The sequence below is a fragment of the Chelon labrosus genome, assembly GCF_963514085.1.
Source record: "Chelon labrosus genome assembly, chromosome: 1".
Taxonomy (NCBI): Eukaryota; Metazoa; Chordata; class Actinopteri; order Mugiliformes; family Mugilidae; genus Chelon; species Chelon labrosus.
This window is the reverse complement of record NC_140337.1, coordinates 9,845,566-9,869,302: the sequence shown is the minus strand read 5'-3', so window position 1 is coordinate 9,869,302 and position 23,737 is coordinate 9,845,566. Positions and strand designations below refer to the sequence as shown.

The 23,737-nt window shown below is 44.7% G+C and overlaps 1 protein-coding gene across 4 annotated transcripts; it reads right to left on the bottom strand.

Annotated features, from left to right (window-relative positions):
* Positions 1 to 203: 203 nt before the first annotated feature.
* On the bottom strand, positions 204 to 23,492 carry stim2b (stromal interaction molecule 2b). Of its 4 annotated transcripts, none has more exons than XM_084552109.1 (11): positions 23,090 to 23,492; positions 9,734 to 9,845; positions 8,291 to 8,402; positions 7,351 to 7,466; positions 7,080 to 7,257; positions 6,410 to 6,587; positions 5,646 to 5,807; positions 4,879 to 4,979; positions 3,364 to 3,602; positions 3,021 to 3,264; positions 204 to 2,421 (listed from the first exon to the last, which is right to left on the bottom strand). In XM_084552109.1, the coding sequence occupies exons 1-11, from the start codon at positions 23,201 to 23,203 to the stop codon at positions 1,806 to 1,808; spliced, it is 2,172 nt and encodes a 723-aa protein (XP_084408235.1). In that variant the 5' UTR covers positions 23,204 to 23,492; the 3' UTR covers positions 204 to 1,805. The 4 variants fall into 4 exon arrangements, with proteins under 4 accessions (XP_084408235.1, XP_084408236.1, XP_084408233.1 ...); XM_084552110.1 differs by having other exon boundaries at positions 3,075 to 3,264; XM_084552107.1 differs by having other exon boundaries at positions 7,080 to 7,466.
* Between the last annotated feature and the right edge of the window lie 245 nt (positions 23,493 to 23,737).

Here is a 23,737-nt window from a genome sequence, read left to right as displayed (position 1 = left end):
AGGGTTACTGTTCCAAACTTTATTTACCTGCAGAGCCACAGCTATAGCGCTAACACGCTAACAACGAACTAAAACACGGTGCTGCAAACACGACTCTGAAACGTCTCGGGTGCTTCCATTTTTTTCTTTTTTATTAATTCTTCTACAGTATACAAATATTCACACACAAATGTTCTCAAAAAAAAAAAAAAAAAACCCTAATGTCTCGTAAACATTCATGTTCTCCTTGGAGTTCCGTCCTCCGCTTCCTTCATTGTCCACAACCTTCCTAATATATTATTATATATATATATAATCTTTTTTTTTCCTGTTTAAAAACAGAGGCCCGTCCTCATCATGTCCTCCCAGACACACCTCGTACACGGCATCACCCCTCCCCCCCCCCAGGATCCAGATGAAGGGAAGAAGCTGGAAATCACAGTGTGAAGCAGGAGCTCTTGACATCAGTGCGCTCGGTGCGGGCCCAGAGGTGAGGATCGGGACCGTATTGCATGGGTCGGCTTCGAGCGTAGTGTGTGTGGGGGTGGGAGGGGGTGATGGTGGCGGTGGGAAGAGGGGGGAAGGTCTTGGTGTACCGGTCAGATCTGGATCAAATGGTTTCTGAACAGATAATTCTTAGTGTTTATCTCACAATTGTCTCATTCTTCCTGGCACCGTGGAGTACGGGACCCCGGCCTCCGCTCGTTCTCAAGACAGTTTGATCAAAATCTGGTGGTGACACCGCAGTTTTTTTTTTTGTTTTTGTTTTTAGGAGGGGAGCACAAGACAAAAACTGTAAAATGGAAATGGTTTATGTATGGCTACAGGATGCAGTTAATCAAGTAATAAGGGGCAGTTAGAACACAGGGAGAGTGACAGGTGTGGGTTAAATCTGCATAATCCGTAAACTTTCTTCAGTTCAGAGGAACCCTCACCGCTTATTTCAAAACATCTACAAGAACATAATAATGTGAAAACAAAAGTATATATATATATATATTTATATATATCGAGAAATCCATTAGCAGCGGCAGTGAAGACGCATCAGATCATTTTGGCTCTAGCGTTAGGTGCTGCGTCTTCACTGCGGCTGCCCATGCGTCCCTCTCATCTCTGTATCTTTATTCAATATTTACTCCGCAAGCAGCGGCTCTCTTTCCCACAATACCAGGAAAGCAGTAGTGCAACGAACTTTAGCAGGATTAATTCATCAAGTACATGAGTTCAGGACTCGCAACACTTCACAAGATGCAGTCCGCCACCGTCCGATGGGGGAGAAGCAGCTCAGACACTTGAGAAAGAAACTGTTGAAAATATGTTTTACAAAAATCTTCTTTTTTTTTTTTTTTTTTTCCGCTGCTGTTGCGACTGAAAGACTTCAACGCGTTCAGCAGGAACAGCAAACCTCAGCAGTGGAACACTTGACGTCGTGTGCTTACAACTAAACGTACGGACTGCACCTTTTAGACCCTTTGACATTAGTGGCTTTTTGGTTCAAAATTAAATTAAGAGAAGACAGTGACCTTTTGTTGACTTTTTCCTTGACCTGTGCAGGTTTTCCCTTCGAGGCTGTGAGTGAACTAAATAAAAAGGCATTATTGAAAAATAAGGCTACCAGCGTGGAGGGCGTTTAAAGGCTCCCACGCTGAGCTACATTCCATCTGTGATGACAAAAAGAAGAAATTAAGAGAGAAAATGAAATGTTTTAGCTTACAGTGACATCCTTTTTTTTTCATTTTTTTTTAGTATTCAGGCTAAAACCACTCTTTATATTTTATTTCTCTCTCTCTCTCTCTCACACACGCACGCATCTCACTCTGGAAGTTTTATTTTTTCTTCTTAAATAAGCTTTTGATTTTCGAGGAGGAGCGCTTGATTTTCTCCCCATTGTCGCTGGAGTCCTGGGAGGACGTGCTCTGGAGCTTGGACTCCCTTCCCACGCTCCGGCCCTCCGAGTCCAGGGAGGTGAGAGACGGGTAGCGCCCCACCTTGGGGAGCATGCTCGCCGGCAGCTGGCCAAAGCTGTACGACTTCTCCAGGATGCCGTTGTACATGCCTTTGCCCGTCGGGGACGTGGCGCTCCCCTGCGAGAACGGCGCGCTCTGGGACTCGGGCATGATGCGGGTGAGGTCGGGCGAGCCTCTCTGTGCGAACGGGTGGTGCTCCAGGGCCGGGGAGGGCGAGGTGGAGGGCGGGCCCGACGGGGTGGTGGCCGGGGTGGGAGGCAGAGGGGGCGGCGTGGAGTCCCTGAGACTGCTGCTGCTGCTGCTGCTGGTGGTGAGGGCGGTGGAGGCGGGAGCCTCCGGGCTCTGGCTGAACAGCAGCAGCTCCTCGCGGGAGATCTTGCGGTAGGGGGTCTCCGAGCCCGAGCTCTGCAGCTGCTTGCGCCCCATGGACGAGCTGAGGGAGTCTGTGTCGGAGCTGCCCTCCTGAGGCGCCTCCCTGAGGAAGAAGAGCACGAGATCTCAGACATTGAAAACATTTGCGTAGATATGACGGCGTTAGCCAAGCAGCTAGTTTTCTAATGATGAATTGTTACTGTGATGTTAGCTGCAGTAGAATAAGAGTTGTTAGTGTTGTTGCCATGGTGATGCGGATCTGTGAATTTGGGGGTACGAGCTTCTGATTGAGAATTGAGAGAAGTCGTACAGCTTCAAGGTTCAAGAAATGAATGACTCCACCTTTAATCAGTCACTTTAGTCAAATAAACATATTTGATTATTCTGGAGCTGGGTTGTAAACCATCAGCTGATGTAGCTGGGGGTGTGGGCTGTGCTCACTTTCATCCAAATTCGGCAGTGACTGCAGTTTTTTTATTTTGCTAAAGGCTTAAGTGTTGAGTTTTTACCGCTACACTAATAAAGCACTTCAGGGACTGAGATTTGATCATGTGAAGTGATTATCTTATTATCTTGTGCTCTCTTCAGTGGAGCCCAGATACCGGCGCGTCCTCCACAGACTGCAGCAGTCGACACCCAGTCAGAAAAGTTACCGTTTAGCCCCAAGGTTAGTGCATCAGTGTGAATGTCTGGATAAAACACCTGTGAGTCCAAACTGTAAAACCATTCCGCGGCGTTCCGGCCACCGCTACATACCCCCTCCTATCCGAGCTGAACATGATATGTTCGTCGTCTGCCTCGGGGTGATAGGAGAGGGACGAGCCGGCCATGGACAGCAGGTCCGGGTCCGGGGACATCAGCGTGGACTGCGGGGAGCTCAGCAGGCTCCGGCGGGAGCGGCACAGGCTGCTGTTGCGCGTCAGCGAGGGCCGGATCAGCGTAGCCGCTGGGAGGAAGAAGAGGAACACAAAAAAAAAAGAACACGAAGATGTTACTTTTTATCTCAGGAATGCAAAGAATGAAAACCGTCCGGTTCCTTACTCACTTGTGAACTGTGGAATGATGGGAGGCGTGTCCTCGTCCAGGTCGTCCACTCCTCCTGCGATGGGGTAGGGAGGGACCGAGACCCGAGGCATCACCACCCAGCTGTGGTCTGAGTAGAGGCTGGCCGTCAGGCTCGGCAGACCCGAATTATTGACGACGGGGAAGCCGCAGAGCTTCTCGATCTGCTGCCAGCGGTGGAGCCGCTCCCTCAGGCACGCCGTCACCTCTGACAGGGATTTCCTAAAAAAAAAAAAAAAAGGCTAATATTAATCTGATACCGCTTTTGAATACGATTCCAATTTTTGTCAGCGCCTTTACAAAGCCAGCTTTGCTTTGATTCGTCAGTTTTGGCTCACGAGCCTAGGTTTGATATTGGACTTGTGCCTAACAAGTGGTCACACAAGATTTTACTTCAGTTCTCGCTTTCACGTAATATCCTTGGCTTTTGAATACAAAGACGTTCAAAACCTCAGTACCTGGATTATACAAGAGCTCAGAAAGTACTACATGCCCCGATCAGGCATAACATTATGACCCATGACCATCAGAGAATGGACACGGGCCTTCTGAGGGTGCCCTGTGGTGTCTGGCAACAGGATGTTGTTGTTGGGGGCCTTTTGGTCCTATGGGTTGAGGGGAGGGGCCTCTGTGGATCATCCCACAGATACTTGATCAGTTTGGGATCTAGTGAATTTGGAGGCCAGGTCAACACCTTGTGCTGTTCTTCATGTTTTTTTTTAGTTGTTCCTAAACTGTTTTTGTGTGTGTGTCTGTGTCAGGCTGCATCCTGCTGGGGATGGCTGCTGCCATCAAGGAGTGTCATTGCTATGGGGTGGAGGTGCCTGGTCTGGTCTAGGTGGGGGGTACATGTCTAAGTAACATCCACATGAATGCCAGGAACAAAAGTTTCCAAGCAGAACATTGAATTGTCCCAAGATGGTCAATGTTATTTCAGTGGTTTTAATGTTGTGGCTGATCGGTGTAGATATTCTGGTGTTTACATAGAAATATAAAAGCATTAAGTGCGAGTATTGTTCCCAATATGCAGCGAGCTCTCTGCTGGCTTGAGCAAAATATTTGATATCCCTGACAAATCAAACTGATCCAAAAAAAAAGCTACTATCTATCTATACATGCAGTTCTCAGTTCATTAGGTACTCATGGCTGAAACCAATGCAGTCTAATAAAAGAGTCCTGCAATAAATCTATCATTCATTCATGAAGATTCCTGGCTGCACTTTTCGTCGAAGCGGTCTCAGAGAGGTGTTGAATCAACTTTATGATCTCTTTGGAGAATCCAGTTTATGTTGCTGTGCAGAGAGGTATGTCTGTACCACAGAAATACCTTGAACAACAACCCAACAACACAAAGTTCTTTTTTCAAAATACCACCTCTCTCAAATGGTTCTTTCAAGGATCCTGATGGGTGTACGGGGACGGATAAAACGGTGTCAAAATTCACTCATTTCAAGCTCAGTGAGTTGACCTTCTAGCCGCAGAGCTGAGGTTTTCTTACTTTGCTTCTAGTATCTTGTGGTCCACCTCGTCCAGTGATGAACTGTGGGCTACGTGAAGAGTTCCAAACACAGAACTCCTCTTCTTTTTTATTTTCTCGGCCTGAAATACAAAAAAAAAAAATAAGTAGATAAATAACATGTTAAAAAAAACTGTTTAGAGTTGGAGATATATTTACATAATGGTTCTTGTTCTTGTTCTCGGGAAAACCCGCTGCACCGTCGTCATTAAAATGTCCGACTTAAATTAATGAAAGGTTTGTTAGCCAGCTTCAGACGGGACTGGCTGAGAGTACACAGCAATGAGTCTGATGTCAACTCATTAATCAAACGGCCGTTTCATGTCCGTTTTAGGCGGAGGCTGCCATCAGTGGGTGCACCAGCCAAACAATCACAGGCCTGCCAGGCTGGCAACGCACTGCTTTTAAATAATACTGGCTTGTCCACATGAGAGCAGTGTGACGCTCTGAGCGTCCTCTGTAGCGGCAGTAAACACGATTTACTGCTCTTTTACAAGCCAGGGAGAAAAAGACTGGAGCTCTGTGCCAGGGAGAAAAGGGTGCTTTTGATTTGAATGCCTGCCAGTCAACGCTCAGGGATTAAAGCCTCAATGACAAAAATCTGAAGTCAAAACTTGATTTATTTTTATTTTTTATGTGTGTTTAGAACAAAATTAGAATAAAATGTACCTATTTAAAGTTTTAAAATAATAATCAGTTCAAATACTGTACAAGCAAAATGTCCCAGGCTGCCTCGCCAGACCGGTTACCTCGTCTTTGGCGACGCACAGCTGAAACTCGGCGCTCTGCTTCTTGATGTTGTAGTACTGAACTTCCACTTCGTGCGTGAGCTGCAGCCACTTCTGAAGAGCTTCCGGCACCGAGCGCTCCGTCTGCATCTCCTTCTCCGCTCGCTTCAGAGCCTTCCGCACCTAGAGGAACGGAGTGCATCAGGGTCCAGATTCGGGTGCCTGCCAAATGTTTAAGAGCTTTCCCCCCTCGCAAGACCGTAGATCAAACGCTTTACAGTAAGTGAGGCCTAATGCTCGCTGAATCCCAAATGAACTGCGTTTACTGTTAAAATTCTGAATTTGCAAAAAAATGAGTCCACTCCTGCCTCGTCTGCGAGGAGAGAACTCATTACCGAGAGGAGCCCTTAGATATATTAGCGCTGTATTTTTATGTGAGGGCAAATCTTGAAGATATGCAAAGTAGGTATTTTGTGGAAGGAATGAAAATTTAATGTGGAAAATATGAGATGTATCTTTTCATTTCAAGGTGTTTGAGCCAGACTAATGAATACATTTACATCCAGACACTAGCCCCTTTTGAATAATGAAGTTTTGAAGAGAATATTTAATTGTATATTTTACATAATGATAATCTAAGATGACTTTACGAACATATGAATGCATCTAATATTTGTCATATCTTCATTGAAGCTGAAATTAAATCCCGGGCAGCGACTCAGACATTTCATTCTCTTATCTGACTGATAAATTGCGTGGGCAAGGAACGTTCTGGGGATCTCTACCTGCACGAGCTCCTCCTCTGCATATTTGAGCCGGCTGAGCTCACATTCGGCTCCCTCTCGCAGCTCTCGGAGCCTGTGAGCCTCCTTCTTGGCCCCGGTGATCTCGTCCCTCATCTTCTGCTCGAGGTTCTGCTTCTCGACGGCCACCGTCCGGTTCTCCTCCTGAGCCTTTTCCAGTCTGAGAGAAGACGGGAAAGGGACAAGATGAGGCCACAGCCAGTTTTGACGCAGTGTACATTAAGCCTAATCTGGTTTTTGGACTGTAGGAGGTGGCCGGAGCAGAGAGAAGATCTCATGTCTGTACATAAAGGCCTCATCTTCTGTGTGCAGTACCTCAATATGCCACTAGGGGGCTCCAAAAACGACTCAATCCCCCTTGACCTCCAAAATGTCCAACTTCACAGCAGAAATAAACATGTTTACATCCAGGTACAAACTCTACTACTAATTGCCCCGTGTGTTAATTATAAATACTTAAGGGTGTGGCTTCTTTCGGAGTCACGCACTGATTTGATGCAACGAGCCACTACGCTGAACAAAACTGCTCTTCAGAAATTCTACGGCTGATGTCAGGTCTGTGTTTGTGTACTGTCAATGTTTTGAGCACTGAGGCAACACCGTTGAACCCTGCTCCGCCGAGCCACCCTCCTTCCACTTCTCCCATTCTTACCGACTCTGCAGGTCGAACAGGCTTTGCTCGGCGTGCTGCAGGCTCTCCAGGTCCTTCATCATCTGAGAAATGTGCACCTTGCTGGACTTGTTCTGCACATAAGCAAACCAGCAGCCTCCGACGCCGATCACTATGGAAACCATCAGGACGAAGTCTTTCATCCAGTTGTGTTGGGGGCCTGAGGAGGAGAAGATTAGTGGTTTACATACGGGTGATTTATTTTTTTGGACAATCTGCATCGGCTTTGTTTTAAAAGTCCGTGCATACTTACGGAGAGGAGGCCCAAACAGCACCGCATCTAGCGCCTTTAGGTTTAACTTCTGTTTATGCCGCTGGTCTAATATCTTTAGCTGCATCGACATAAACGACGGTTCATTTGCCGCTATTCTAAAACAGAGAAGGAAAGCAAAATAAAAATCATGAGACACTCAGTGCACATTAACACAAACTCTCTGTGTTCAGTTTACTCAACATGTGAACCTGTCCTTCAACTCTCACATTCAGAGTAACACACACTAGGGCTTGTGTGGATCACTGCGCCCACTTTAACCTTTGAGACACCATCATCTCATCTCAAGGGGCGTACGCCGCGTACCCCCACCATCTTAACCGGCTCAGACAACATGGCTGCAAGGGGAAACTGTAACCCCCTTGGTGTGACATCACCTCGTGAGTCAGGGCCGATTAGCTCCGCGACGAAATATGAAACCCCTCAACGACCCGCCGCCCTCCCTCCCCTCCGGTCTGCTCATGCAGCACAAGCAGTTTGCGGCCGGTCACATTCCACCGACGTCTTGAATTTCTTCCGTAATGGCGGCACTCATATGACAATTTCACATTCAACAACTCTCATTTCTTGAATTTAACAAGCTGCACGTTAGAACATGTAATTAAAAGACATTTGGCCTAGAAAAAATTCCTACTAGTCCTTTGAAACTTCTCAACTGACTCTGGAGTCCCCCCGTGCTGCCTTTTACAACCACCAGTGGGCAGCATTGAACAGAGTAATGAGAACTAAAGGTACCACTGGGTACTGTAACAAAGATCCTAATTATGGCACTCTTCATAAACACACCTCGCTGGTTTAAGCAAGACCAAGATCTTATGTGCTTTCATTATTTTTGTCTTAGTGAAGCCCTGCACAATCACACTCTTGTTTGTGTTGATATGCAGCAGTGATCTTGGGAGAGATGACTTGACGCTGTACTAACCGAGGTAAAGTGTTCCCCGTCACCCGGAAGTCCCGGAAGTTCTTCTCGTACTGCGGCAGCTCCACGGACTCCTTCAGCCACTGCACCGTGTGCTCAACTGTCCAGTTATGGACTGATAGAGGGGAACAGACAAGGGATGTTGTTATCTCTTTTTTATCATTATTCAGAGCAAAACAGAAAATAACAGAAGAATAAACAGGAAACACTATTCTCTATCAGATTCTATTGTAAAGTGACAGTCCAGAAGTACTGTGATACTAATATCTGGTGGATGTGGGGATTGTTTAGGCAGTTTTATGCAGTCGCTCCAAAGAGTGGATAAATATGAGGTTTAGTGGTGATTTATTAGCATGAAAGAGGCCGGTTTATGCAGCGTTTTTGTGCAGACTCCCGAACTGAAAAGCCACCAGAGGTTTTAATTAAATGTGGCTGACTGAAAAGTACTCGACAGGCCGACTGTGAACACTGCGGGGGACCGCTTTCAGTGGAATTCAGTGCAAACTTCCCCCGATCAAAAAACGCTAACCGGCCACAAAATAAATAGTTAATGTGTGAATGTTTAAGTGTTCTAACGGTTTGATTTATCAGCTTTGCCGCCACTTCGAGTGCTTACTTTAGCTTGGAAGTGTCGCAGGACGAGCAAACGATTTCACCGCGCTACACCTAAACCGAAAGCCGGGATGTTTATTTTGTGCAGCGTGCGCTCTTGTTTGAGATGCATGTGAAGGACTTGTTCTAAAACCACTTCGCTCCACAGATAAACAAACACTGGCACGTACATGCTGACAGATTGGGTGTACGTGTAGAAAGAGCGGAGGAAAAAAAAATAACTATTTAAGGATGAAGTAATTAGGCTTTACAAACTTCGCCGTTTACAAGGATTTTTTTTTTTCCCCTTTCCCAACTTGCTCTCAAGCAGCTTAATAATTAAGATATTCCCTGTGAACGATTGAAACTGCTCAGAATTACAGAGGGCTTTCGTGAGAGAGAGAGAGAAAAAAAGATCTGTTTACTTTGATTTCACTTGATATTCTGAAGTGTTGGTTTTACAAGCACGTGAACGTGCAGACTCACGAGGCGGTGAAAACGATGTCGGACCTGTCCAACGCTTAAGTAGAAGCCACACCTGTGTCATGTGATGTGTTGAAGTTAAACTGTAAAGTGTGCAACGTCTACGCAGCCTGAGGGAGGACGGTGAACGAGCAAGTTGTTGTCAAGCAGTTTCATTTTTCCTGGTCTGTTTTGTGTTCTGTAATAAACCAAAAATGTTAAGCGATAATGCTACTCTGTATAAACAACATTAATATTTTACAAGGATTTTAACTGTGACGGCACGCAGCGTGTCTTCCAGTGGTATTGCCAGTCTACTGAGATGATTGTGAGAACAGAAGCCTTCTCCCTTATATTCTTTCTGTTATCTCAGATGTAAATAGTTAATGTTACCTTCAGACGTCTTCCAGCCCCTCCACAGCTCCTCCACAGTGATGTGCTGGTCTTCACGGTGCAGGTTGCTGTGTTTGTTGGTTTGCTGCTGCTTCATGTCTTCTATTATGAACTGGGGAAACAAGAGAGACACGTACACATGTTAGTTAAAAAATTAGCAGTTTTTACGAATGATTTTAGGGGAGGTGCAGGGTGCCTGTGTGCATGTCCATGTGTGGGTCTGACTGAGAGAGTTGGCTTTTCCTCAAAGTCTGGCACCGGATCACACGCACACACACACTTTCTTTTTGCTCCACTTTCTTCCTTTTAGGGACTTTGAAAAGAGAAAGAGACACATGGCAGAGGCACCACTTCCACCTTTGTGTAACTGTGCATGTGTGTGTGTGTGTTCAGCTTCCGGCCGTCCCTCTTTGCCCCTGCAGAGAAAGCCATCGCCAACAAACCCGCCAAAGAATTGCCAGGACAAAAGCAGCATCAACAAGGGCCGTGGCTGGACACCAAACACCTCAAAGCATTCATCTCAGGGCACTGTGGCTGCGTATGTCTGTGTGAGTGTGTGTGGCCTTGGCATACAGTAAAAACATTTGTCTAATTCGTACACCTTACCTGTTTTTGATAACTAATAAGTCTTTGATATTGCCGCAGTATGTTTTCCTGCAAGCATGCACTAGATCGCTGAACGGCTGCTGTGTTCAGTCAGTCAGTGTTTTCCCATGTGAAGCTATAATTAGCTGAGTATTAGCTTTGTGTGTAGATTTAAGATGGGCATTAGGAGAAGCACTAAAGTTGCATTTAGGATAGCTATATAATAAACTGCATGTCACTAAAACCTGAAAATTAAAACAAGACTTCCCTTCAAAGTGTGTTTTTTTTTGTTTCAAAAAGAAAATATGCATGTCCTTGAATTCCTGATATACCATGGTCTGGGGGAATACTTCACACTGACTGGCTGCAGAATGTGCAATTAATCCTTGATTTTGGACACATACTGTTCTATTGAAACAGCCTGTTCCCCGTTCTAAATGAATGCCATTGGCTCAGCCATGGTCTAAAAATGTGAGTTATAGCACCAGGAATGCAGTCAACGCCTCCATTGACTATTTACTGAATAGCGTTAACAAGCTAACATTTAATTTTTCAGATCCTCGCTGTCCCTCTGGATCTATTGATGGTTTGAATACGACATAGACGATGAGCTTGCATCCCATTCACTATTCAACTCGCTACTTCGGGCTGCAGCCGACAGAACAAGAGCTAGGTGTACTTGTGTTCAATATACGGTAAAATTATATTTAATGTTTGTCAACTGCAAGCAATGTTTATGGCTCTGAATCGTCTTAGCGTAACGTTAGCTCGGCTAACGGTGGTGTCAGAAGGTTCTGGCCTCTGTATTGCCCATTTATTCCTGCTGCTATTATTCATGCTGGTGTATAAAACCAATTTACTTTATGGATGCAGGTAGCACATGTTCATATTCTTGTAATCCTCACCTTAGCAGCTATCCTAAATCCAGTCCTAATTTTGTGCAAGGAAAGAAGCTGCTACCAGAATTAGCTTAGCATGGACACTTTACGCGGCAACTTTATGTAAAACTACCCTGTAAAACTAAAGGTTGCTCGTAGTTACAACAAACAAGTTTGAAGTTAGCTAGGCTAACTGTTCCCCCTCATTTCCTGTCTTATGTTGTAAAGCTAGGCTAATCACTTCAAGCTAGCAAGAGAGTTAAAGTACAGTAACAAGCGTATTTCCAAAATGTCTACCTCTTCCTTAAATTCAATTCCTGGTCCACTTTAGAAAGCCTATATTAAGGCTCCAATACACTTGTAAAAGGTAAGACATCTCACTACGTATTGAGTAAACATGCCTCAGTGATTTTTGTATATGCATGCGAAAATCTTATACGAGTATGTAGGTTAGCAGAAACTGGCCAGTGTGAAACCAGGCGGTTTTAATTGAGGTTAAGGGACAGATAAAGAGGAGTAAGGATGCCTCAGCAAAATTATAAATGTAATGTTTTCAACCTCGGTGTGGTCAGTGGTGAACTCTGTGAATAACAGTTACTTCTAGCATGAACTGTTTGTGCCCGAAAGCAGCGAATAAATGTGCTAAAGACTCTCCTTTGGACTGATATTCAGGAGAAAATTCATCAGTGTTGCAGCCACAGCTGAGAGTGTTTGACATTTCACACTGTTATGAATCATAGTTACAGATCAATGAGCTTCACATCTGATTTGATAAGGGATAAAACGGCACAACCAGATTCTAACGCAGCTTGGAAAATATCATATCCTCGCTATAAGACAGACGTTATCATCAATGCATGAATGCACCGAGCTCCTTTGAGATGGCCCTAAAAGCTTTGGATACATCTATGAGCGACTGTCTTTATCATGACACATACGTATGCTTGACACGGCAGCCATCAACCGAATCTACCAGCGCTTTAACACATCTGTGTTGTGTGCTCAGACAGCCTGAATGAGTGCCGTGAGGTTGACATTGAATACACAATGGCTGTCTGGTAGATGTCGACTACAAAGAACGAGAGAACTTGAGGCATTTCTCCTGTCATACAAACACAAAATACTGCATCTCGGCATAAAGGTACAGAGACTGTGAGTGCTCTTCCTCTATTTGGCTTAATTTAAAACTCTAGGTTGTGTCAACACCAGTGAGATTAGGGTGTGCCAGCCGCTGTTGTAAAGTGTGTTTATCAGCAGTCCACCTTCACACGCAAGCCCAGTGTATCAAAGGATATTAAACGCAGACTTGCATGTGATTAATGACGACAAAACATAGCCAGCTCAGTCCAGACAACGGTCCACAACTGGGGTTCTTCATTTACAGCTAAAACGTAGAAAGTGGCCACGATGTAATACATGTCAATACAAGTGCACAGTTGTAACTGATAAATATGTACATTGTTAGTCAATATACTCAAAACCCTGTTTACCATGCTTGGTTTTTAATGTATCCTGGGGTTGGATCACAAGTGAACAGCGCTAAATACAAGTAAGCAATCACTAAAACAGGAACGTCACCCGATTGTTCCAGCTACTTCCCGAGGTAGCTTTGGTGATGAACGTTTTCTTAGCTAGCGTTTGCAACTGTACATTGGATCCTTTGAGCTTCTAGTGGAAGGCACGTAGGCAGTAACACGGTATGAACACAAGTGGCGAGCTCAGCACGTTAAAAACACATAACAAAAGGCGTGGATGGCAACGTGACTCTGCTGACCGCTTGTGTTTGGATCAGAGAAATGCAAGCGTGAACAGGATCTTAAAGGGTTAGCTGCTCCGAGAGGCTGCACCTAGGGATGACGCTAATGCTGCGGGTGTTTAGTACATGCCATGTCCATTAGAATCCATGATAAACACAAACAACTCGTGGAAATGTCAAAGTTCCACATGTATTCGGGTCATAAACAGAAGTATTGGGCACAATTTGAATTAAAAGATCTGAAAGACATCACTAGCATTGAAGAGACCAGAATCTAGCCTAAGGACTCAATATGAGAGGTACAAGAGAAAGTTTATGCCATGGTAAAACCAAAAAAAAAAAGCCTGGATTTGTATCTGAGTACAATAATCCTAGAGTGGCGTAGTTTACTTGTTGAAGCCTGTTTTGTTTTTCTAGGATTACCATTCGGTCCATGAACAGCTCTTTCACCACATCAGCAGTGGCCAAAAATCCTCCGAGAGGTCTAAAAAACTTTGCACGGCGGTTCCTTCTCTTCCTGTTCTTCTTTCACAATACAAATGCAAATTGTTTTTTTTCTCAGTGACGTAAAAACCGGGCACCAAATAAGGGAACCAACCGCCTGCTGAGTCACTGGAGGGACCGCAATGTGTGCAGTGCTCGTACGAACAAATGTCTTGCAGAGCCTTTAATGCCGACTGCTTTATGGGACAGAAGAAGAAGAAAAGAAGCACTGCTGGCAAAGACGCCGACTTAGAAAGAGACCGTTGAATGGGCAAATATACTTTCAGTAAAATTTATGGCCCTGAGAGATGGTCACAGTTGTCACTACTGGTTTTCTTCTTTAGAATTCAACACCACATGCTGCAAGGTCAAAAAGCTGCTTAATCACCATATTGAGTTGGTTCCAATGCTACGTCATGAACCTATTTGCAGAGAGACTGGCAGAGCAGCTTTGCATATGGTGAAAGGCAGCTTTACAATCTTTGGGACGAATATACAGTAAAGATAAGTCTTTGCGTGGGAACCTTGTGGCTTCCGTGGTTGAGAGTTAAGTTAGCCTGATAGCTGTGACAACTAAAGCCATGGCAGCCGGTTAAAAATGTGAAAGGAGAAGACACTTTGGCAAGAAAAAAAAAATGATCAAATAGTCTTTATGTTTACAGTTGATGACAACATGATGGGATTGAAAGCCTCGACTCTCCCCGAGGCTCAACAGTCAGTCCCGAAGAGACAGTAATGTGTGTGCACACAGAGGCCTAGCACAGACACAGTGACACATGGTCATACTGCAGCAAACAAAGACGTATTTGTTATCCACTTTGGAGGGAGTTGAGTTGGAGTCTTCCCATGAGCCTCTGCTCTCTCGAAACAGCGCCGACTCACCCCTGCTATCTACTCTATCAGCCCATCTGTCCACATCTAATTTACTGAAAGTTATTACAGCCATCGCTTATCCATCATCATAACCCTAAGTGATGATATTTCTACTCAACGACATACCTCAACATTAATCTAAGCCATCAACCCTGCAGAGGGAGGATAATTAATCTAATTGTTATTAATATGTCAGAAATTTGGGACAAAAAGTATGGTGGCTGTGATTTATTAAAACGGGCAGCACAGCTCGTTCATCACCGCTGACAGCCGGGCAGACTCAATCCATCACTCACATGATAAAATCATCCTTCGTTTTTGGCTCATTGAGGCCTGTTAAAGATAACCTGCGAGTCTTTGCCTAACAAAGTGCTCTGTAGTCGTTATTAATTTCTAATGTAGTGTTTTTCTGGGAGCATGTGACACATGATCTCTGGCTTTCGTCTCACCACAGTAGAGGCTGGTACTTTTTTCACTTTCGAGGATGAAAACTGTCATTAGCAGAAGGTTTTTTTTTTTTTTTTTTTTACACATAGCAAAATAAAACATTTTGGTGATCTGGAGGGTATTAAGGACATTACTACAACTTCCTTCTTTGGTACGAAGAGGAGACGTTTTCCTTCATCTCTACAACCAAAGTCTTACCACTAATAGACGGTTAAACTTCTGCGTGAAGTTGGCTAGAGCGACAGCGCAGAAACCTACGCAGAGCTTAACGCCATAGCTGACATGCACCTACAGAAATGTAACTATGCTTTGCGGCGACGCACACTGCAAGAGCTGTGATTGGTCTGTTTGGTTGTCGCGTGTTTCCGCTTTAGTATTTCCGGAAGCTTCTCCATCTCCGCAATTTCAGTCAAAGTTTCAGTCGCCACTGTTGAAAGTGAAGCAGGAAGCAGGAACAAAAATTAATCTGTGCCAAAAAAGACACAGCGCCGACTAGTGTTTGGGTGGTGTTGTTACAGAGCGAGCCAGACCGACGAGCGCACAAGTATAATTGGCTCGCATCGGCATTGGCTACGTGCGTAGGTTAGGGCGTCTAGGTCCCGCCATATTTTAAAAGAGCCTTTACCCTAACCCTCTTCCTTCCCAGTCAAAATACAAAGTGGACCCAGTGTTTTTCCACTGCTACCTTTCTTGGGTCTGTGCATTAAGGATGCAGCTAGAAGTAGCTTTGCTTAGCATAACGCCAGGAAGCAGAGGGAAGGTTTTCACATGACTTTGTCCCAAGTTCAAGAAATACACCGGTTCATCTCATTTGTTTAATCCTTGCACAAACAAAACCCAATGTACTGCCGGGCTACTAGGACTACTTTAGGCAAAGCCACGGTGTCATCAAAACTCCTGGAAGTGAACATCTAATCTGATGAGATGTGAGTTACTGCACTTGAGAGGTGTTTGTAGGAGTGCTGAACCACGCACAAAAATGAGAACAGTATCAAACTCTAACCGTGGCAAGAGATTAGATAAGATATTTAGCCAACCATTGAACACACTGAACACTTTGTCTTTTCTGATGTTTAGGTTGTAAATAAACTCTAGAACATTCTCAGACACATCAACAAACAAAGTCAAGAACCTTCTTTATATAGATATTCCACAGCCTCCTTGAGTTTCCTCCTTTCATAACAGGCTGAACGCAAGTACGACGTATATATCCACGGATGCAGAACTCGCATGCAGGCCTAATTTTTTTTCAACGATATGTTATGCATGGCCTGTCAAGTACTAATAAAGTACACACAGCAGAACCATTGGCCCTTGCTGTGACTTGAGTTGGCTTCACGCAATTTCAAAGTGATGCAACACGATCCAGCTGAACATCTCTTTGGCAGACGGGCAGCGCGCAGCTCAGCACCCCGAGGCGAGGACGTGCACCTGCCGTCCCCTGTGGCTGTGCTCAGGAACAGACGCCCGGACGTCACTCAAAACCCCCCGACAACACCCAGACTCAGAGTAACGAGAGACGGGATTATGTTTAACCGGGTTGGATTCATTACAAAATTCATCCCCAGGAGTCATCTTTCACATACTCCTGGAGGAGCGTAAAATAAGTGATTACTTAGACATTCTATGTGCACGTCATATGTGAGCACATGTGAAATAAGAGTCAAGTTAAGGCTAAAGGGACAGCTTGCTTCTAGGAGATATGTGGGAACAGATTACAGACATGTTTTATTTGTACCCAGCTTCAAATATCACATAACCATGACAGGGCAATCAACGCTAGTACGCCTGTAGTTTGCAATGTACTCTCATCATGCCAAGTGATTCTGACAAAAATCTGCTTCCTGGAGAGCTATTTGTGTTCTGCGACCACTCTCCGCTCCAAATATGAACTTCAAAAGCTGCCAGAGCCTTTCTTGTTCATCATCCTGACTGATACCTCAGTGACGTGAAACACGGGAACTGACATACTTGTTGACCTCACCGCTTCCTTGATTGCTCTCAAAGCTTCACTACTCCACAGCCACTGTCAATATGTTTAAGTACACCTGGCAAAGGGAACTTGACATTAGTAAAAAATCATGGGAAAGAGAAGAGGAGTTACTGTAGGTTTTACTATACATCGACTAATATAGGCAGGATTTCGTTTTCAACTGATCGATTGTCTGTACGTTTTATGTCGGTAATAGTGTTGAGTTGTTAAGTTACCAAGGAATTTTACAGCTAAAGCCAATCTTGCTTTCCAGCTCTCCCAGGTAACCCACGAGTGACTGATAAGGCCACCTTCTGTTCGGTTACCGTCTTTCAAAATTATATTGCATCTCCTGTGAGCTAAAACGAATTTTATGACATGATGAGACGCCGAGGCATAGATTCTAAACACATTTTCGAACATTGACTTATGATAGATCAACATGCCGGTGTCTGGTTCTTGAGTCACTTGAAGGTCGACGAGCCGAGCTGCCTACCTAGAATACCACAAATAAGTGTGAAACCACGTAGTTTGAGGCCAAAATACCTGCGTAAGCTGAAGCTGTGTGCAACTGTGAAACAAAGCGGCTACATTAACACATGAATAGTCCATCTAAACCATGGGGATATGAGGGATTGTAGAAAAGAGCTATGTCTGTGCAGACCCAGTTTGCAATATCATGAAATGGCGAGAAATTTTTCTATAAACTTGCTTCAGTTTCCCAAGAGCATTCGCTGAACCATTTACTGTGATTGTTTTCTGACACCAACGGTCCAAAATCCAAAAGGAAACCTAGGTAAAAAAACAGCTGATATTCACATTTGAGAATCTTAACATAACATTTTTGCTTAAACCTGCAATGGCAGATTTTTTTGGCCTCTTAGATATATCAGTCTTTTTAGCCAACAGTCGCTTATTTACACAAACTGGGAGAAAAGTCTATGAAACAGATTTGGCTAAAAATTCTCTGCAGGTTCATCTGTAAGATTTTCTTATTGAGGATTAATTTTCTGTCTGGACCATTGGGCCTTTATAGCATCGTCTTTGCCTCTTACCCTAAACCTAACCCTGCGCAACAGCTTTGTGCAAAATATTCCGAAATGATTCCCGTAATTGATCAGCACGTCTACAAAAACCTAAGCAGGTAAATACCGTTCCCATATAACGCTGCTGCCCCCAATCAGATTTCATGTCATCTTTATTGCCTCATAAGAATCTCTGAAATGCATGTCATGAAAAACAAGTATGCTGACCACGGCTGTGACATTGCAGATATGCCCGCCTTGCCCGCCTTCTCGTGTTAGTCATCCTCTCAAATTTTGGGATAAAGGTAGCGGGGGGTGGGGAGAGAGTGGCGGGAAGTGCCGCGGGGATATTTGTCGGAGGTGTGGGGTTTCAGCCAGGTGGCAAAGGGGCGGGGGGGTGATGATGAGGTCTGCGCAAAGGCCAGATGCGGACTGACATCCTCCGACCCCACACTCGTCGGCCTCCCTCGCGGCTCTGTCACTCCTTTCAACTCGTCGCTGCCAGGAAGAGCCTCACACGAAATTATAAAACCGATGCCACAAAAATCCCAAACCAAACTCGATCAGATCAAATACAGGCACCTGATTTATGATGCCCATGTTTTTCAGTAGGGCAAATATTCCTGAGTCAGTACAATCTAGCAGTGCTTTAGCTGGTCCTGATTGTATCCAAACTACCCACAAAATCTAAAATCAGAATGTACAGCAGCTGCCTGTACGATTAAAATAGATTGATAACTTCTATTGCATATATGGGATTAGCCAAAGATTAGTACATGTCTGACCCATATGATCCTGAGACCCTTCACTAGTGGCCTGTTTGTAAAATCCAAGAGGAGACTGTACTCGTCGTCTTCCGCTTATCCGGGTCCGGGTCGCGGGGGCAACAGCTTCAGCAGGGAAGCCCAGACAGCCCTCTCCCCAGCCACTTCAGCCAGCTCCTCCGGAGGAACCCCCAGGCGTTCCCAGGCCAGACGAGAGATATAATCCCTCCATCGTGTCCTGGGTCGGCCTCGAGGTCTCCTACCGGTGGGACATGCCCGAAACACCTCTCCCGGGAGGCGTCCGGGAGGCATCCTTACCAGATGCCCTAGCCACCTCAACTGACTCCTCTCGACGTGGAGGAGCAGCGGCTCTACTCTGAGCTCCTCCCGTATGTCCGAGATCCTAACCCTATCTCTAAGGCTGAGCCCGGGAACCCTACGAAGGAAACTCATTTCGGCCGCTTGTATTCGCGATCTTGTTCTTTCGGTCATTACCCAAAGTTCATGACCATAGGTGAGAGTTGGAATGTAGATCGACCGATAAATTGAGAGCTTCGCCTTTCGGCTTAGCTCTCTCTTCACCACGACCGACCGGTTAAGCATTCGCATCACTGCAGATGCCGCTCCGATCCGTCTGTCGATCTCTCGCTCCCTTTTACCCTCACTCGTGAACAAGACCCCGAGATACTTGAACTCCTCCACTTGAAGAGGAGACTGGATTTTAACAAATGTTCTAGTCCTGTGATTTTAATAACTGTGCATTATTTCTAGCCCACTGTCATCTGGTATTTCTTTGTAAAGCTCCTATAACCTTGTCTGGGGTATCTCTTTCTCAGTTTGAATGATCTAGTACACTGATCATGCATAACATTATGTAGATGCTAGTATTGTCTAGGTCTCCAAAACAGTTGTGACTCCTCAGAGAATGGACATGGGCCTTCTGAGGGTGTCCTGTGGTGTCTGGCAACAGAATGTTGTTAGTGGGGGCCTTTGGGTCCTATGGGTTGAGGGGAGGGGCCTCTGTGGATCATCCCACAGATACTTGATCAGTTTGGGATCTGGTGAATTTGGAGGCCAGGTCAACACCTTGTGCTGTTTTTCATGTTTTTTTGAGTTGTTCCTAAATATGAATGAAATGCCAGGTCCAAACGTTTCCCAGCAGAACATTGTACTGTTGCAAGATAGTCAATGTTAAGTAACACATGAATGCGGCAACTAGGCTTTAAAAAAAATCCTCCATTAGCAAACAGTAGCCTCAGAACAAAACATGGGACTAGTCTGCATGCAATGTTGTTATAACCACAGAACTGTGTGGTGTAGCTATACCAACAGGTGGCCGGATAGTACATCAATTCAGCGTTGCTACTGGTGGTGCGAATGCAAACCCTTGAAGGTATATAGCTCCCGGGAGGTGCCAAATGGGTATTTGCCTTCAGAGAGTCCACAAATCTGTCTGGTCCTAGTGACTTATACGACCCGGTACCCGCTATATTCTGACACTGAAGAAAGAAATTACAAAACATTATGTTCACTAGTTATTTTATCTTAGGTCACATACTGTACAACATGTCAGGTGGATATTTTGGGGAGAAATTCGATTCACCGTGCGAGAAGCGTGAAGTCACTGAGTTTTTCATGACCTCCTGGTATCACATGAAAAAGTCACTTTTGAAATGCACATCCATCATGTTACAAAATGCAACTCCGCCTGCTACCAAAGCCCAGAGAAGAGGACTGTGAAGGGCATTGTAAAGTGCAAAAACAGACGAGAGGGCAGTTTGCTACATAGTCTTAAACTGTACATCAAGGCACCATGAGCCATGCACATCCACCTCTTAATGCGGGCCGGAATCCAGTTCTGACAGTCCATCAGGCTTCCTCAGACGAGACTCAAAACACTGTCCGAGTATTCACTGAGGCGCCACCGCAGGGCTGAGGGGTATAACTGTTTCTCACACCGGCCAGTTAAAAATGACTCCTGCCAACATACACACAGAAAACGTGACCGTGGTCCCAACTGGTTTCTTTTGAACGTAAGAGGTCGTTCATTACCAAGAGACGTACAGGGCACGGCGGGTCAGAGCGCTCTCGGGTGTCAGTCGTGCCCCTCTAGTCACTCACAGAAACATGTGGCCTCTTTGCCCACATACACAGTACTTTCACCTCTTTAACTGCATTATTTGCTTATTTACTCACAAGCAAAGATAAAATATCACTAAGTTAGGAACAATGACTCAACCGTCTCCTCCGACAAAGAGAATAAGTGCTAAATATTAAAATGATTTGACTCTGAAGAGCAGCCACAAAGCCTGACCCACAAGCATAAGCTGTTACCCACTATTAGCACTGTAAGCTAAATATTTACTTGCATGTGGCGATCCACTTTCAGACGTGAGTGTCCTTGTATCAACACTTGAAACACTTACAAGCAGTTCCGTTTAGCTAACCTAGCAACCTACAAAATACAGGATTTCAGCTTGAGTATTGAAAATATGAGAACCACGGCATGAAAACCAGAGACTTTCCCACAACGACGGTTTTGCTGCTTTGTTGTCTTCCGGTATCTTCTGCCCGGTCCTATTACCTTAGGACCGGGCTATTTAATTGGCGGCCCCCGGGCCGGGTCCGGCCCCTGAGGAATGTTGTACCGGCCCTTACAGTGTCGTGTAGTTATTACATATGGATAGTCTAATACAGCGCATGACTATGGCTAATTGTACATTCTCACGTGCAGTAGGAGATGGACCTATATTTATATTTTGAGGGACCGCACATGACCAATCACAGTCGCCGTTCGCCGCTCGCGCTCGAGTGCAACGCTCTGAGCGCTGACTGTATAAAGGACTGGCTGTGACCGCTCTGACTTCTTTCTTTCAAGCACGAAGGTTGGCTAACAAGACAAAATATCTCTCTCTACTTTCAAAAAAAATTAGTTCAGTAGTTGTCCATATGAATCGTCACGTATTGAGCTGAAACGGGACGCACTTTTCCCATATTACCGTGAGAATCAAAAATAGTGTGTTAAATGTCAATGGAATGAATGAACAACAGGGCGCTTTATATGAACATTTACGGTAAACTTATTCCCAGGCGTCTCCTGCTCTGTGACCTGACAGCGGGAATCCCGCTCATCTCATTGGTCGAGGTACTGTTGTTTGCGAAGAAGATACCGGAAGACAACAAAGCAACAACTTTTCCTCACACTTTCTCTTTGAACTTTTCTTATTGCACTATTACAAGAGGAATGTTCTGCTTTCTGTTGTTTTATATTAATTTATACAGTTTTAAGTTAAGCAGGACAGGTTTCTGTAAAATTTTTTATTTTGTATCAAAAATAAATGTTTGAATAATAATTTGTTTTGCATGTGTTCATATCACTCAAACATATGAATCTAATTCAATTCAGGTTTGAGTCAAATAGTTCAAAAATCGTTTCACACACACAAAAAAGCTAAAAAAAATTCACCATTCTGGGAAGGGCTGGCCCTGCCAATGAGGTGTCCCTTATTTATTTTTCAGGGAGTTGGCAACCCTTTGTGCATATGTTGTTCTGCATTTACAAAATAGAACACACTGACTCCTTCGGTATGTTGTTGTAATTTCTTTATTTGTTACCGTGATTACTTTTATTCTCTGGCCCCTTAGTTTGCCTCAGTTTCATGAGCTGGCCCCTATTCCCCATTAACTGAATAGCCCTGCCTTAGGAGATAGAGAGGCCATTTTGCTTTTAACCACTTGAAAAGAAGCAGTCTCAACCCTTCAACACAAAGTACAGCCTAGTGTGAACTAAGGGTTGCACGACTTCATTATTTAAACTCGACCGTTACGCAATGAAAGTGAAGTTGGAACCGACTAGTCGCTGACAACGTCACTAAGAAAAACACAGTAGAAAGTAATGTTGCTGATATGTACAGCCTGTATAAAAACAGGCTGCTACTCAGCACCATCAATATCATTTAATAGTACTCCACAACGGGTTGTAAGATGGGATCGTGGGTTTCTCCGTGTGCCGCAGCTAAAGGTCTAATATCTTTGACAATTAAATTCACCAACAAATTGTTGATCTGCAGCCTCCTTCTCTCTCTTACCACAGGACGTTTGGTGAAGTCATTAATTGACTGCTGTGGAGAGGGTTTGGACTGTTCCTCTGCTAACGTTAGAGAAAGCCCTTGCAGGTGATTGTGCATTGCAGTAGTACTTTTGATGTATTTCAGGACTGACTTACATATTTTGTATGTCACGGTTGTATGGGAAGCTTTCCCACACACTTGATGAACCGCTGCTGGCGTGCTGCAACGACCCACTGGGCTCCTCACCCGTCTTCTCGGACATGATGTTTTAAGTGGAGTGGACAAACTGACTAACCTGTACAACCCTTAGTGTGAACATGTCAATGGAATGCCGTTAGAGCAGCTAAAACTAATTTTCCTGGGCGAAACGTTGAAATAAAAAACAAAACAAAAAAAGGATATCCTGACTGTCCTGGCTAAAAAAACTTAAACACTTTTTGCCCCTGGTGTTGTTTGAACTCATCCGCCTGGTCCCATTTCCTCAAGCGTCGCTCTGCACTTACCTCCACACTCTCGTTGACCTCTATCCCCCCGTCGTTGTCGTCGTCCAGCTGCTTGTGGATGTGTCGCAGCGCCTCCAGGCTGAAGCGGTCGTCGTCGCCAATGCACGGCGGCATCACTATGAGACAGGGGTCTGCGGGGGAACAAAGACTTAGACTTAGTCGGGCACACCTTCCTCACGTGGGCCGGTTTTCGTGCGGCCTATTGAACGAACCAGCTGTTAGTTCAAGATACTTTCAAGGAATTGCTGCTATGCGATTCATTAGAAATGGCAGACTTGGCACACGGGTACGCCACTGAATGGTGATTGCATTCCAGACCAAACTAAATAAAGCATGCTGACGCAACTTCTATTTCAGTAGAATGAAATTACAGCAGCTTCAAAGAATGATAATGATTAAAGAATATCTGTTTGTATTGTTTGTTACTCGGCTGACACACCGAACAACAATGTTGGCATTCACTCAACCGAGACTGGGTTTAGGTACATCTAAATGCCGGGTGTCTCCACCGGCAAGATATGTTTCAGGGAACAAGCAGTTTTGGCACAAAAATGTGTGATAATAATGTCTCTTGTGTGGCTTTTACGCACAAAATTATGAAGACAAATATTAAGTGGACAAATATTAGGTAAAAAAACATATTTGTCC